At 39.1% G+C, this 17,359-nt stretch overlaps 1 protein-coding gene across 1 annotated transcript in view; it reads left to right on the top strand.

Annotated features, from left to right (window-relative positions):
- The window catches only part of COL28A1 (collagen type XXVIII alpha 1 chain), a 180,099-nt gene extending 163,733 nt beyond the window's left edge, over window positions 1–16,366 (top strand). The window contains exons 34-35 of the mRNA XM_005550132.4: window positions 12,243–12,381; window positions 13,950–16,366. Coding sequence (XP_005550189.2) covers window positions 12,243–12,381; window positions 13,950–14,122 — 312 coding nt within the window. The 3' untranslated portion in view covers window positions 14,123–16,366. The remainder of the gene's footprint in view (window positions 1–12,242; window positions 12,382–13,949) is intronic.
- The last annotated feature ends 993 nt before the right edge of the window (window positions 16,367–17,359 follow it).

Genomic DNA, 17,359 nt, shown 5'->3' on the forward strand with positions numbered 1-17,359 from the left:
AAAATTAACATTCTCTCACTGTGATCATGAAAAACATTCAAATTCTTCATAAAACCCTGCATAACAACTGATTATTAGTATCACTGCAAAAGGTTGCTGTATAAGTATTATTTATTGCTTATAATAGACTTGTTACCCTCAGAATATAACTTGCACCTGTGTTATGGAGGAGGAAAAAACAAAAAATAATAAACATATTGCTAACTGATCTAGAAGAAATATTCCAGACCGAGAAGTCAGGAAACCTGGCTTGTGGTCTCAGAGCTGAAGCTAAGAACTATTCTCTTGACTCCAAAGCCTGTATTTTTTCTATTTTATTATTTCTGAAATTGGGATGCATCTATTTAATGTGTGTGGTCTTTTTTCAAAACTATTTTAAAATGTATAGTACATCTCATGATGAATGACATCTTAGAAATGAAATCTGATAGCTGCCTGACATTAGGGGAATCACCTATTTTCCTGAGGTCTCAGTTCTCTCATCTGTAAAATAAAAGATTGTTACTAGAATATTCTTCCTGTTCTAAAAGTATATGATTACAGCTGTCAAAAATATTTACTGGGTCAAGCCAGAATGCAGGCTATTTTACTGCATTTTAATGTATGAGAGGTTTAAACAGAACAAAATCTTGCATTCCACCCTTTATGAAAGCCACAGTTAATCCAGAGAGGTGCAGCCCAAATTCAAGGTGTTCCTAAAGGCCCCCGGGAACTTTAAAATGCAAATAAATCACCTTCAGATTAAGTATTTGAGTGCAGAGAGACCTGACAAGGAAGTGTGTTTGATTCTTGGGGAGAATCAACCAAGAAGGACTCCTGAGAAGCCAGACAATTTGAAGATCCTGGCTGCGGAGCCCACTGGCAGTAGAATCCCCAGAGCCGAATTGGAGAAATTTTGACCCACACTTCTGGGAAAATGCTAAGTCTTAACACAAACACTAATGCAGATGATCATTAGCATTCATCCAGAGCAGACATGCATTCAGATTTGAAGACTTTGTAATATATGCAAAATTCTGGGCAATAAATTATGAGGAAAATGTTTGGAAATCAGAAAGCAAAAGACCTTTTGCATGTGGCACCTGGTCAGCAATCCTCTTTAGAGTCCGTTTTCCTCTCCTTAAAGATCAGCTCAAAGGCTGAAAGAGAATGGTGATAACACGTCTGCTTCTCCAGCTACACGGAGCAGCCCTGGACTCCAGGTTCGGCTCTCAGGTGCCCCTAGACTCCTCGTTTGTGCCTTTGACTATGGTGTCCCTGCTTGGAGCTGGAGCCAGCCTTCTTTTCTAAGGCAGGCCAGTGTGGCTGGAGTAGAAATGTGCAGAGCTTACAGGCAAGCTTGTGTTTTTAGATTTAAGATGTATTAAAAAGAACAGAAATACAACAAACTATTTGGCTGCATTCTCACCACCCAGAAGTAACCAGTGTTTCCATTTGTTCATTCATTCTTGCTTCAGATAAAGTCCTAACTTTTTCCCTCCAGAGCTCTTTTTCCTCATCTCTCCAGAGGCAATCACTATCATGAATTGGGTGTGTATTCTGCCAGTCGTTTGTGTTGGTTAAATCCAACTTTTAGAGTTGGAAGGCAGGTTAGGGCCTAATCTTTTTTATTTGAAAAATGATGACATTAAAGTCTAGAGGAATTAAATAATGCAAATTTATCTCTTTCTCTTTTGCTCTTTGCATATCCTTCAACCTAAAGATGAGTATAACAGAAAGATTAACCCATTGTGAATTTATTCAGTGGATACTTTTTGCCTATTTTATGCTATGGAGATAGAAAAAAAAGAGATAGAGAAAGAAGAAAAGAAAGAAAAAAGATATGGCATAATTTCTCTTATGAGGAAAGTGGTATTTCTTTAGAAAACAAGAAATTATACAAGATAGTGGAGGGGAGGAAAACATTTTTTTTCCCTCTACCCATCTTAGGGTTATTAGCTAGGGCCTTGTAAATTAGACTGACAAAAGACAGATTACAATAGGAAAACACCCAGAAGTTATTAACATGCAGCATATACACATAGGAGCATGGAGATGAGTAGCTCAAAGGGGTGGTTAGCACTTGGTCTTATATAGCATCTTAATGAAAGAACAATAGAGCTTAGAGGAGTGACAAGACAATGGGAAAGGACTTTCTACAGCAGCAGATGATGGGAAGATAAACATATGGGTGAACTAATGGAAGATAAATATTAGTAAATAGTTTGTTATGTAGAGTCCTCTGGTGTATCTCTGGGCTAACTAAGGGTCTAGACTCCTCTTGAGTCATTAACCCTGATTTTCTGAGGACGGATGCCTTTATGAATGTATGTCCTGCATTGAGACAAATGAGCTTGTATCTGATTCTCAATTGCCTTCAGTTCAAAATAATCAGTGTGCCACAGGGGCATATTTTGGGAGGCATATTCTGTTACTCTTCAATAGGATAGGACTAAAGGTTAAATTACACACAATCAGCGTCAAGTATAGAAGAGTCAGAAGGTATTGTGCATCATCTAGAAGGGGAGAATCAGTACTGAGTGGGTTATTGGAGAAGGTTTTGCTCATGGAGACCAACTTCTCCTAGGCTGTGGTGGAAGGGTTGATATTGAGAGCCTGAGGCAGAGTAGAAAGGAAGAAGGAATGAAAGATCCTGACCAGATATTCTGGGAGTAGTGGAAGGCAAGGTTACAAAAATGTGGAGGAGGCTGGGCGTGGTGGCTCACATCTGTAATACCAGCTACTTGGGAGGCTGAGGCATGAGAACTGCTTGAACCTGGGAGGTGGAGGTTGCAGTGAGCCAAAATCGTGTTGGGCAACAGAACAAGACTCTGTCTTCAAAATAATAATAATAATAATAAAATAAATGTTATAGAGTCATGGTGAAATATAGTATCATAATATAGTATATTATGTCATAATATAATATATTTTTTTAAAATAGCATAGAGCATAGAAAACCAAACACACAATATTTTTTTGTAAAAAAAAAAAAAAATGGATACGCACATAGAAAAAAGACTGGGGAAAAATATACCTGAATACCAACAATGACTATCTTTAGGAGGTAGAATTACTTCTGATTTCTATTTTCTTTTTTTGATATCCACATTTTCTAAAATTCCCTTCAATTAACATGCTTGCTTTTGTGGTAAGGAAATTATAAAAATTGCAAGCCATAATAATTATGCATTTGTTGAAATAATCTGACATCTCACTGAGCCAGAAAATTAATGAAATTATTTTCACCTACTAAAGTTAATTTTGCTTGTCTTGGAATCTGTGGTATAATGTTAACAGATGTCAAAATTTCCAAATGATTATGTGATTGAGAATGAAAACACACATTCCTAAGCTTAGAAGAGGTAAAATATAGCTTTTGAGGACTCCAGACTTGAACAAGGTAAATATTTAAAGGCTGAGTTAATTCCTTGAAGAAAACTGTGCTGCTTAGCCCGCCTCTTCAATGGAACAGTCTCACCTTCTAGACCGTATATCTGAAGTGTAGACTAATGTCAGTTGACTTTTATGTTTGATAAACTCCTCAAATTCTTATTTCTTGCTTAAAATTAAATACATCCAAGCAAAAAACAACAGGCTTTTTTTTTCCTGAAGATTTGTCACTAGCTTACCAATAACTTTTGGAAAGTTTCTTAATCATTTATAGCTTTGTATTCCCTCCAGTAGAAAATAAGGGACTCAGTGCTGGGCTCAAGGAGGCCAAGGTGGAAAGATCATTTGAAGTCAGGAGTTTGAGACTAGCCTGGGCAACACAGTGAGACTCTATCTCTATGAAAAATAAAAAAGAAAATAAGGGACCAAGAAAGTTTTCCTCTAGCTTTAAACTCTCTAATATAATGATTATTTTAAAAAGTTCACATTCAAATTGCTGTATGTGCATACAGGATCATTCCGAAAGAAAGAGGAACCTCAAGTAATTTCCGGTTTTGTCTCCACTTGTACCAAAAGTTGTGTTCAGGGGACAGTGAAAAGTTCCTATTGTATTTGAATTGTGTGCTCTTTATATAGGGCTAACAACCAATCCAAATGGAAGTCTTTGCTCTGTGTCACCTGATAATAAATCACTGTAAAAAATACACATACATGAGTAATGGTACTCATTAGTTTTTCCCTCTTGTGCGTGTATGTGTGCATGCGCACACACAAAAAGTCAAAAGCAGTAGAACAGCTTAGCTGGCAGAGGGCAGCTAATGATGACAGCATGCCAGGATCCCTGAGTAAAAAAGCATAAAAAACTATATTAGTCACAGATTTGACTATTTAAATAAATAAAGCAAACAAACAAATAAACAAGAGAAACCGTTGCAAGGATAAATAACCAAGTGTCAGGACTCAGGTGAATGACTGATTCAATTGCATAGAGCTGGAATCCAAGGAAAAATTTGAAAATGAAAAAAGAATATAATTATTCCCATAAAAGATTTGTCTAGCTCCTGGTACTTGCCAAGAATAACTGACATGAATTTTATTATTATACTTTAAGTTCTGGGATACATGTGCAGAATGTGCAGGTTGGTTACATAGGTATACATGTACCATGATGGTTTGCCGCACCCATCAACCTGTCATCTACATTAGGTATTTCTCCTAATGCAATCCCTCCCCTAGATCCCCACCCCCCAACAGGCCCCGGTGTGTGATGTTCCCCTCCCTGTGTCCATGTGTTTTCATTGTTCAACTCCCACTAATGAGTGAGAACATGTGGAGTTTGGTTTTCTGTTCCTGTGTTTGCTAAGAATGATGGTTTCTAGCATCATCCATGTCCCTGAAAGGACATGAACTCATCCTTTTTTTTTTTTTTAATTGTACTTTAAGTTCTAGGGTACATGTGCACAACGTGCAGGTTTGTTACATATGTATACATGTGCCATGTTGGTGTGCTGCACCCATTAACTAATCATTTACATTAGGTATATCTCCTAATGCTATCCCTCTCCACTTCCCCCTCCCCACAACAGGACCTGGTGTGTGATGTTCCCCTTCCTGTGTCCAAGTGATCTCATTGTTCAGTTCCAACCTATGAGTAAGAACATGCGGTATTTGGTTTTCTGTTCTTGTGATAGTTTGCTGAGAATTATGGTTTCCAGCTGCATCCATGTCCCTACAAAGGACACACACTCATCCTTTTTTATGGCTGCATAGTGTTCCATGGTGTATATATGCCACATTTTCTTAATCCAGTCTGTCACTGATGGACATTTGGGTTGATTCCAAGTCTTTGCTATTGTGAATAGTGCCGCAATACACATATGTGTGCATGTGTCTTTATAGCAGCATGACTTATAATCCTTTGGGTATATACCCAGTAATGGGATGGCTGGGTCAAATGGTATTTCTAGTTCTAGATCCTTGAGGAATCGCCACACTGTTTTCCACAATGGTTGAACTAATTTACAATCCCACCAACAGTGTAAAAGTGTTCCTATTTCTCCGCATCCTCTCCAGCACCTGTTGTTTCCTGACATTTTAATGATTGCCATTCTAACTGGTGTGAGATGGTATCTCATTGTGGTTTTGATTTGCATTTCTCTGATGGCCAGTGATGATGAGCATTTTTTTCATGTGTCTGTTGGCTGTATGAATGTCTTCTTTTGAGAAGTGTCTGTTCATATCCTTTGCCCACTTTTTGATGGGGTTGTTTGTTTTTTTCTTGTAAATTTGTTTGAGTTCTTTGTAGGTTCTGGATATTAGCCCTTTGTCAGATGATTAGATTGCAAAAATTTTTTCCCATTCTGTAGGTTGCCTGTTCACTCTGATGGTAGTTTCTTTTGCTGTGCAGAAGCTCTTTAGTTTAATTAGATCCCATTTGTCAATTTTGGCTTTTGTTGCCTTTGCTTTTGGTGTTTTAGACATGAAGTCCTTGCCCATGCCTATGTCCTGAATGGTATTGCCTAGGTTTTCTTCTAGGGTTTTTATGGTTTTAGGTCTAACATTTAAGTCTCTAATCCATCTTGAATTAATTTTCGTATAAGGAGTAAGGAAAGGATCCAGTTTCAGCTTTCTACTTATGGCTATCCAATTTTCCCAGCACCATTTATTAAATAGGGAATTCTTTCCCCATTTCTTGTTTTTGTCAGGTTTGTCAAAGATCAGATGGCTGTAGATGTGTGGTATTATTTCTGAGGGCTCTGTTCTGTTCCATTGGTCTATATCTCTGTTTTGGTACCAGTACCATGCTGTTTTGGTTACTGTAGCCTTGTAGTATAGTTTGAAGTCAGGTAGCGTGATGCCTCCAGCTTTGTTCTTTTGGCTTAGGATTGTCTTGGCAATGCGGGCTCTTTTTCGGTTCCATGTGAACTTTAAAGCAGTTTTTTTGAATTCTGTGAAGAAAGTCATTGGTAGCTTAATGGAGATGGCATTGAATCTATAAATTACCTTGGGCTGTGTGGCCATTTTCACAATATTGATTCTTCCTATCCATGAGCATGGTATGTTCTTCCATTCGTGTGTGTCCTCTTTTATTTCACTGAGCAGTGGTTTGTAGTTCTGCTTGAAGAGGTCCTTTACATCCCTTGTAAGTTGGATTCCTAGGTATTTTATTCTCTTTGAAGCTATTGTGAATGGAAGTTCATTCATGATTTGGGTCTCTGTTTGTCTGTTACTGGTGTATAAGAATGCTTGTGATTTTTGCACATTGATTTTGTATCCTGAGACTTTGCTGAAGTTGCTTATCAGCTTAAGGAGATTTTGGGCTGAGACAATGGGGTTTTCTAAATATACAATCATGTCATCTGCAAAGAGGGACAATTTGACTTCTTCTTTTCCTAACTGAATACCCTTTATTTCTTTCTCTTGCCTGATTGCCCTAGCCAGAACTTCCAACCCTATGTTGAATAGGAGTGGTGAAAGAGGGCATCCCTGTCTTGTGCCAGTTTTCAAAGGGAATGCTTCCAGTGTTTGTCCATTCAGTATGATATTGGCTGTGGGTTTGTCATACATAGCTCTTATTATTTTGAGATACGTTCCATCAATACCGGATTTATTGAGAGTTTTTAGCATGAAGGGCTGTTGAATTTTGTCAAAGGCCTTTTCTGCATCTATTGAGATAATCATGTGGTTTTTGTCTTTGGTTCTGTTTATATGCTGGATTACGTTTATTGATTTGCGTGTGTTGAACCAACCTTGCATCCCAGGGATAAAGCCCACTTCATCATGGTGGGTAAGCTTTTTGATGTGCTGCTGGATTCGGTTTGCCAGTATTTTATTTAGGATTTTTGCATCAATGTTCATCAGGGATATTGGTCTAAAATTCTCTTTTTTTGTTATATCTCTACCAGGCTTTGCTATCAGGATGATGTTGGCCTTGTAAAATGAGTTAGGGAAGATTCCCTCTTTTTCTGTTGATTGGAATAGTTTCAGAAGGAGTGGCACGAACTCCTCATTGTACCTCTGGTAGAATTTGGCTGTGAATATGTCTGGTCCTGGACTTTTTTTGGTTGGTAGGCTATTAATTATTGCCTCAATTTCAGAGCCTGCTATTGGTCTATTCAGGGATTCGACTTCTTCCTGGTTTAGTCTTGGGAGAGTGTAAGTGTTCAGGAAATTATCTATTTCTTCTAGGTTTTCTAGTTTATTTGCATAGAGGTGTTTATAGTATTCTCTGATGGTATTTTGTATTTCTGTGGGGTTGGTGGTGATATCCCCTTTATTATTTTTTATTGCATCTATTTGATTCTTCTCTCTTTTCTTCTTTATTAGTCTTGCTAGTGGTCTATCAATTTTGTTGATCTTTTCAAAAAACCAGCTCCTGGATTCATTGATTTTTTGGAGGGTTTTTTGTGTCTCTATCTCCTTCAGTTCTGCTCTGATCTTAGTTATTTCTTGCCTTCTGCTAGCTTTTGAATGTGTTTGCTCTTGCTTCTCTAGTTCTTTTCATTGTGATGTTAGGGTGTCAATTTTAGATCTTTCCTGCTTTCTCTTGCAGGCATTTAGTTCTATAAATTTCCCTCTACACACTGCTTTAAATATGTCCCAGAGATTCTGGTATGCCATATCTTTGTTCTCATTGGTTTCAAAGAACGTCTTTATTTCTGCCTTCATTTTGTTATGTACCCAGTAGTCATTCAGGAGCAGGTTGTTCAGTTTCCATGTAGTTGAGCGGTTTTGATTGAGTTTCTTAGTCCTGAGTTCTAGCTTGATTGCACTGTGGTCTGAGAGACAGTTTGTTATAATTTCTGTTCTTTTACATTTGCTGAGGAGTGCTTTACTTCCAACTATGTGGTCAATTTTGGAATAAGTGCGATGTGGTGCTGAGAAGAATGTATATTCTGTTAATTTGGGGTGGAGAGTTCTGTAAATGTCTATTAGGTCCGCTTGGTGCAGAGTTGTGTTCAATTCCTGGATATCCTTGTTAACTTTCTGTCTCGTTGATCTGTCTAATGTTGACAGTGGGGTGTTAAAGTCTCCCATTATTATTGTATGGGAGTCTAAGTCTCTTTGTAAGTCTCTAAGGACTTGCTTTATGAATCTGGGTGCTCCTGTATTGGGTGCATATATATTTAGGATAGTTAGCTCTTCCTGATGAATTGATCCCTTTACCTTTATGTAATGGCCTTCTTTGTCTCTTTTGGTCTTTGATGGTTTAAAGTCTGTGTTATCAGAGACTAGGATTGCAACTCCTGCTTTTTTTTTGTTTTCCATTTGCTTGGTAGATCTTTCTCCATCCTTTTATTTTGAGCCTATGTGTGTCTCTGCGTGTGAGATGGGTCTCCTGAATACAGCAAACTGATGGGTCTTGACTCTATCCAATTTGCCAGTCTGTGTCTTTTAATTAGACCATTTAGTCCATTTACATTTAAGATTAATATCGTTATGTGTGAACTTGATCCTGTCATGATATTAGCTGGTTATTTTGCTAGTTGATGCAGTTTCTTCCTAGGATCGATGGACTTTACATTTTGACATATTTTTGCAATGGCTGGCACCTGTTGTTCCTTTCCATGTTTAGTGCTTCCTTCAGGATCTCTTGTAGGGCAGGCCTGGTGGTGACAAAATCTCCTTCACTTATGAAACTTAGTTTGGCTGGATATGAAATTCTGGGTCGAAAATTCTTTTCTTTAAGAATGTTGAATATTGGCCCCCACTCTCTTCTGGCTTGGAGAGTTTCTGCCAAGAGATCTGCTGTTAGTCTGATGGGCTTCCCTTTGTGTGTAGCCTGACCTTTCTCTCTGGCTGCCCTTAACATTTTTTCCTTCATTTCAACTTTGGTGAATCTGACAATGGTGTGTCTTGGAGTTGCTCTTCTTGAGGAGTATCTTTGTGGCGTTCTCTGTGTTTCCTGAATTTGAATGTTGGCCTGCCCTACTAGGTTGGGGAAGTTCTCCTGGATGATATCCTGCAGAGTGTTTTCTAACTTGGTTCCATTTTCCCTGTCACTTTCAGGCACACCAATCAGACATAGATTTGGTCTTTTCACATAATCCCATATTTCTTGGAGGCCTTGTTCATTTCTTTTTACTCTTTTTTCTCTACACTTCTCTTCTTGCTTCATTTCATTCATTTGATCTTCAATCGCTGATACTCTTTCTTCCAGTTGATCGAGTCAGTTACTGAAGCTTCTGCATTTGTCACGTAGTTCTCCTGTTATGGTTTTCATCTCTATCAGTTCTTTTAAGGTCTTCTCTGCATTGATTATTCTAGTTATCCATTCATCCAGTCTTTTTTCAAGGTTTTTAGTTTCTTTGCGCTAGTTACGTAGTTCCTCCTTTAGCTCTGAGAAGTTGATCAACTGAAGCTTTCTTCTCTCAACTCGTCAAAGTCATTCTCCGTCCAGCTTTGTTCCATTGCTGGCGATGAGCTGCGTTCCTTTGGAAGGGGAGATGTGCTCTGATGTTTTGAATTTCCAGCTTTTCTGCACTGCTTTTTCCCCATCTTTGTGGTTTTATCTGCCTTTGGTCTTTGATGATGGTTACGTACTGATAGGGTTTTGGTGTGGGTGTCCTTTCTGTTTGTTAGTTTTCCTTCTAATAGTCAGGACCCTCAGCTGTAGGTCTGTTGGTGTTTGCTTGAGGTCCACTCCACACCCTGTTTGCCTGAGTATCAGCAGCAGAGGCTGCAGAATATAGAATGTTGCTGAACAGCGAGTGTTGCTGTCTGATTCTTTCTCTGGAAGCTTCGTCTCAGGGGTGTACCCTGCCGTGTGAGGTGTGGGGTGTCAGTCTGCACCTAGTGGGGGATGTCTCCCAGTTAGGCTACTCAGGGGTCAGGGACCCACTTGAGCAGGCAGTCTGTCCGTTCTCAGATCTCAGCCTCCATGCTGGGAGATCCACTGCTCTCTTCAGAGCTGTCAGACAGGGGCATTTACCTCTGCCGAGGTTTCTGCTGCTTTTTGTTTAGCTATGCCCTGTCCCCAGAGGAGGAGTCTACAGAGTCAGGCCGGCCTCCTTGAGCTGTGGTGATCTCCACCCAATTCGAGCTTCCCAGCAGCTTGGTTTACCTACTTAAGCCTCAGCAATGGTGGGCGCCCCTCCCCCAGCCTCACTGCCACCTTGCAGTTAGATCTCAGACTGCTGTGCTAACAATGAGGGAGGCTCCAAGGGTGTGGGACCTCTGGGCCAGGTGTGGGATATAATCTCCTGGTGTGCCATTTGCTAAGACCCTTGGTAAAGCGCAGTATTAGTGTGGGAGTTACCCAATTTTCCAGGTGTTGTGTGTCTCGATTTCCTTTGGCTAGGAAAAGGAATTCCCTTCCCCCTTGCACTTCCCAGGTGAGGCGATGCATCACCCTGCTTCAGCTTTCGCTGGTCAGGCTGCACCCGTGGACCAGCACCAACTGTCTGACACGCCCCAGTGAGATGAACCCAGTACCTCTGTTGAAAATGCAGAAATCATCCGTCTTCTGTGTCACTCACACTGGGAGCTGGAGGCTGGAGCTGTTCCTATTTGGCCATCTTTGGTGCGCCCTCCGAACTCATCCTTTTTAATGGCTGCATAGTATTCCATGGTATATATGTGCCACATTTTCTTTATTCAGTCTATCATTGATGAGCATTTGGGTTGGTTCCAAGCCTTTGCTATTGTGAATAGTGCTGCAATAAACATACGTGTGCATGTGTCTTTATACTAGAACTTAAACAAATTTACAAGAATAAAACAACCCCATCAAAAAGTCGGTGAAGGATATGAACAGACACTTCTCAAGAGAAGACATTTATGTAGCCAACAAACATACGAAAAAAAGCTCATCATCACTGGTCATTAGAGAAATGTAAATCAAAACCACAATGAGATACCATCTAATGCCAGTTAGAATGGTGATCATTAAAATGTCAGGAAACATTAGATGCCGGAGAGGACGTGGAGAAATAGGAACACTTTTACACAGTTGGTGGGAGTGTAAATTAATTCAACCATTGTGGAAGACAGTGTGGCAATTCCTCAAGGATCTCGAACCAGAAATACCATTTGACCCAGCAATCCCATTACTGGGTCTATACCCAAAGGATTACAAATCATTCTAGTATAAAGACATGATTTTTTAAAAAAAGTAAAACACCTTTCTTTCTTGTTTCATTATATATCATGAAGTTGGATGAAATTTCGATGTTTTAGTCCAGAAAATTTGCTTTTGAAACAAAAACCCTTTGTTCTTTAGATACCAAACATTTCTTAGAGCATCTTAGATGTTAAGCATTCTGCAACATTTGGCCTTAGCTGGGGTGTAATAATAGAAAGAGCAGGCAGAGGTGTCTGCAGCTAAGATTTTGGTAAGCAATCAAAAAGTGATGACTGTTGCTTTTATTTCAGCTGTATTATTGTTTTCTGCTACCCTAATTCCCAATCTCAAAATTGATTGAGTTCATGGTAAATATTTTGGAATATATTGTTAAGCTGTCTAGTGTTAGGAAATGGAGAAAGGCCATAAAAATATTAAAGAAATTAGTGTTATTTTCTCATAGCAGTGGCTAAGAATGAAATGAACTCCTCTCAACTTCACATCTTTCACACTTGCTTTGGATGTCCCAGCACCCAAAAATCTGTGCCTGGAGGTGGGCTGTGTGTGTGTGTGTATACACACAAATACACCCACACCAAGTGGTGGGAAAATCTACAACTTGGGGATTCAAGATGCATGACACAGAGGAGGGGCATTATTTCCTGAGTTTTATTTGAAATTGTTAATATCAGAGACCTAGGGAAACACAGCATGGCTGAACTTGTCCTTATATGTTCCCAAAAGCAAAGTAGTACTTTTTTTACTTGATATTATTAGAAACACAAAATGTGAATTTTTTTGTGTGTAGTTGAGTGTCACCAGAGACCAGGATGAAAATGATAAGGCTCCAGAGCCAACCTGGGCTGATGATCTGCCTGCCACTACCTCATCTGAGGCCACCACCACCCCCAGGCCACTGCTCAGCACCCCTGTGGGTGGGGCAGAGGGTAGGTAAACCAGAACTCCAAGTCCCATTTTGATTCTACAGTATCGTGCACAGATTTGGTGCACAAAGGTAAGAGAGATCTGCCAACCTGCTACTGTATCTACAATGTGCGGAAGGCACAGGGTTACCCAGAGAGAAAATGTTATGATTCTAAATAAGCAGGACAAAATATAGTTTTCACTGGACTATATGTAGAATTTGAAAACTGGCTGGTTGTGGAGTAAATTTGGTCTATAAAGAATTTCAAAGTTCTTATAGTATTTATTATTTTAATTTGAATGCTTTTAGAGGGGATTATGTTCTCCTATTTGCCGTAGTCCATACTGCTCCCTATTGTCTTACATGTGCCCTTCACACATGTAGACATTTGAATTTTTGAACCTTTTATTGCATAGGAAAGAGAAGCTAAAATCTAGATTCTGATTCATTAACATATTTTCTATAGAGTTCACATCTATAGAAAATTGTATTATTATGTACATATTTTCTGCAGAATATGAGAGACAATTTTTGTGCTCAAAAGTTTAGATTAGCTTTAAAATGAATTAAACATATACATTATTTGGTTTTGTTTTTAAGGGCAAAGGTAGTAGAAATACATGACTCTTTTTCCATTTGGTCTAGGGAGTCTGCATAGTAGAGGTAGATTTAGAGGTAAGTTTTAGAAAATAAATGAATCAAGACATACCCCAAATCTGGGAAAATGTTTAAGGAAGATAGAGAGAGTACTGGTTTAGCTATTGCAAAATAACGCTTCTGACATATAAATCCCAGAGAGCAATTATCTATTTGGGGTTTTTTGTTTGTTTTTTGGCTTCTCCTACCTTGGAATCACTTCCTCAAGTAGGAAATACTAATCAAGGCACTCCAGAGTGCCACACAATAAAAAGGGATTTAACAAATGAGGAGTTCCATAATTAAAGGAACCTTATCAGGACAATGTGGTTTTATTGTTACAGCTATCCTATGCTTTCTTATAGTAGGTGTATTTCTACGATAAGACAATATGACATTAGAAGGTCATAGCATGTTTTTAGTGTCCTGCAAGAGCTGTTCTTTGTAAAAATAATTGTAATATAAAGACAGTCCTTCATTTTACTTTTTTTTTTGTAACTGAAAGAGTTTTCCTTTCATAGTGGGCAATTGCATGCGATCATAGTGGTGCTTCCTGTGAACAGAGTGGGAGGAAATGTGTACAGAAAGTGGAAATGTTATTCCATATTTTCATTTGATTGTAAATCAAATCCAATGTAAATGAAAGAAGTCCTGTCTTTCTAATCCCCACAAAAGTATTAGCCAATGAAGTCTCACATAGGCCCTCAGAGAAATAAGCATTTTTAATGTGGTTTCATGAGGATCAAAAACTTTCATGTTTTCAAAAGAATTAATATCTAGTAGCAGAGTTTCAGGTGGTGAGGGAAATATTTTGGGCTTAGAACCACATTTTCTTGGTTGGTTCATTAGTGTGCATGAAGAATAAAGTTTATTTATATAACTTTATAAGGTTTTTATTTTTCATGTCTTCAGTATAAGAAAAATCCATAACACATTTTCCTTTTCTCACTCTAGATCCTAGATGTTTGGAAGCCTTGAAACCTGGAAACTGTGGTGAATATGTGGTTCGATGGTATTATGACAAACAGGTCAACTCTTGTGCCCGATTTTGGTTCAGTGGCTGTAATGGGTCAGGAAATAGATTCAACAGTGAAAAGGAATGTCAAGAAACCTGCATTCAAGGATAAGCAAGTAAATTGGCCTGTCTCTATCAAAAGCCTAGAACTCTCTAATTTCCACATATTCACCCAATACAAATATAGACTATATTTGAGTGTATACTGAGTATTTACACCTTATAAATGCAATTGAAATCTCACTACAGCCCTAGGATGTAGGTATTATTAACCACTTATATAGGTAAGGAAGCTGAGTCTCTGAGAAGTTTAGTAACTTGTCAACTGACACCCAACTAAAAAGTGTCAGAGCTGAGGATTTAGACTTAGAGCTGTGTAACTTCAATACACAGGCTCTATCTACTTCACAACCTGCAATGTGATTCTGATTCCTTTAATTCCTGTTGTATGTACTATGTCAGCTCAAGCCCCTACCCCTGCCCCTGCCCATACCTCCACCCACTCCCTCCCCAACCTCCTTATGTCCCTGACAGTAGCAAGACATACGTGATAGGAAGGACTTTGGTGTGGGAATTAGAAATGATGTGAATGTTCATGCAGGAGTGCTGGGATAGGAGTAGGGATGGTGAAGGTAGTTAGATGTTTGCCTCACTTGCCCTGAAAGTGGTAACAGGAAGAAACCAATCCGAATTAAAATTACTTAAATGTATCACAAACTGTCACTTTGTATTCCTCCAACATGTTTGGTAACAAAGTGTTTAATGTATGTTAAAACAATATACCCTTTTATACCCTTCCATTAAGATATGTCAATGGGCCCTTCCATTTTATGGAGTGGAATTGGAAGGCTCTTGACAGCCAGGAACCACTTGAAGTTGCCATCCACTCTTGAACAGCATGTATTAAACAGTATTAAAGATAGGACTCACACTGAAAAGTGAGCCACCAAATTGAAACGCGAATAATGGAGAGTAACGGAGAATTGACTCTGTCATTTTATAATACTTTTGCAAGATCCTGTCTGGGAAGAGCATTAGTTCTGATCTGAGTTCAGACTGCACTTGCATATTTCTTTTCTTTTTCCCAGACTGAGTCTTGCACTGTCACCCAGGCTGGAGTGCAGTGGCGCAATCTCGGGTCACTGCAACCTCCCTGTCCTGGGTTCAAGTGATTCTCCTGCCTCAACCTCCTGGGTAGCTGGGATTACAGGCACGCACCATCATGCCCAGCTTGACCTCGGGATCCACCCGCCTTGGCCTCCCAAAGTGCTGAGATTACAGGCGTGAGCCACCCCGCCCAGCCGCATATTTCATCTTACAAAACTCTTTCTAGGCTGGGCACTGTGGCTCACGCCTGTAATCCCAGCACTTTGGGAGGCTGAGGCGGGCGGATCACCTGAGGTCAGGAGTTTGAGAACAGCGTGGGCAACATGGTAAAACCCCATCTCTACTAAGAACACAAAAATTAGCTGGGCCTGGTGATGCGTGCCTGTAATCTCAGCTACCCAGGAGGCTGAAGCAGGAGAATCGCTTGAACCTGGGAGGCAGAGGTTGCAGAGAGCCAAGATCGCGCCACTGCACTCCAGCCTGGGTGACAGAGCGAGACTGTGTCTCAAAACAAAAACAAAAACAAAAACAAAAATACTTTCTCCTTCTATCAGGTCTACCCTCATTCAATTCAACAGTGCAAAAAGGAGCACTCAAGAAGGAGATGGAAGAATAGCCATCTTAGCAGAAATAATGATATATATAATTTTTTTATTTAATTAAAATTGTGTTAGGTAATATTTGATACTACAAAAGAAGATAATGTATCATGCTTGTCATTTTAAAAACACAATAAGATGAACACCAGTGAACACATCAACTAGAGAATGAAGCAAACATCACAAATTCTACCGAAGCTTCCCGTGTGGCCCTCCGCCATCCCGGCCCTCTGTTCCATGCCAGGGATATCCCATTTTGAACTTCGTGTTTACCACGTCAATGTGCTGTTGACTTTTATAGGCAATTTTACATGTAAAATTCTATATATCTCTATGTGTCACTAAACAATAAATATTTAGCCTTGCTTATTTTAGAGTTTTACAGAAATGGTGTCAATGGCATCATACACTAGTCTTCCGCAACTTACCATCTTCATTCAATATTATAACTAATCCATATATTTTATGATACATAAATGTACTCCTAAATAATTTCTTATTTAGCTTTTTTGAGCTTTTGAAAACTTGCATCATAATATGCAATTCTCTACAACTCACTAGATTATTACATTATAATTCATAGATGTTCATTTACTTCCACGGTTGTATATTTATGTGAATATACCACAATATGCCTCATCTGTGATCAGTTAAGTTCTTCTATTTCATTTTCCTCAGTATTCTGCCACTGTTGCTGTGAATGTTCTTATTCGTGTCTCTGAGTACACATACACCAGTGTTTTTCTGGAGTATATTCCCCAAAAGTAGGATTTCTGGGTTGCAGAGTATGTAAGTGTTCAAAACTAGTGTATCATACCCATTTGTTTCCTGAAGTGTCTGAGCCAATTTATTATAAATTCCCAGCAGTTGCCTATAAAAGTTCCCATTGCTTGATATTCTTATCAGCACTTAGTATTATCAGATTTCTTGATTTTGCTAGTATAGGTGTAAAATGGCATCTTATTTTATTTTATATTTGTTTTTGAGATGGAGTGTTGCTCTGTTGCCCAGTGTTACAGTGGTACAATTTCAGCTCACTGCAACCTACACCTCCTGGACTCAGGTGATCCTCTCACCTCAGCCTCCTGAGTAGCTAGGACTACAGCTGCGTGCCACCATGCCAAGCTAACTTTTGTATTTTTAGTAGAGGTGGGGTTTTGCCTTGTTGTCCAGGCTGGTCTCGAACTCCTGGCCTCAAGTGATCCATAAGCCTCAGCCTCCCAAAGTGTTTGGGTTATACGTGTGAGTCACTGCGTCTGGCCAGTATATTATTTTTATTTGCCTTTCTCTGGTGACACCTTACCAGTTTATTTACCTTCTGTGCTGCTGCTTCTGCGAAATACCTGTTTATAATTAGGAAAGATTTTCTTTATTGGATTGTTTGTCTTTTCCTTATTGAGTTCTTGGAATTCCTATATATGTGAAATCTAAATCTTTGCTAATTATTTGTGTTGCTAATATCTTCATAGTGTGTCTTTTTACTTTTTTCTTGTTTTAAAAAACTCAATTTTAATGCAGTCCAATTTACCCATCTTTCGTTTTGTGGCTGGAACTTTTGTTCCTTCTTTACGCCACTTAGCCTGTCAGCCTCTCAGCCATTTTTCTCAGGTGAGAAACTTCCCTAGGACAAAAATGACTCTGAG

This window comes from Macaca fascicularis, chromosome 3, assembly GCF_037993035.2.
Source record: "Macaca fascicularis isolate 582-1 chromosome 3, T2T-MFA8v1.1".
Classification (NCBI taxonomy): domain Eukaryota; kingdom Metazoa; phylum Chordata; class Mammalia; order Primates; family Cercopithecidae; genus Macaca; species Macaca fascicularis.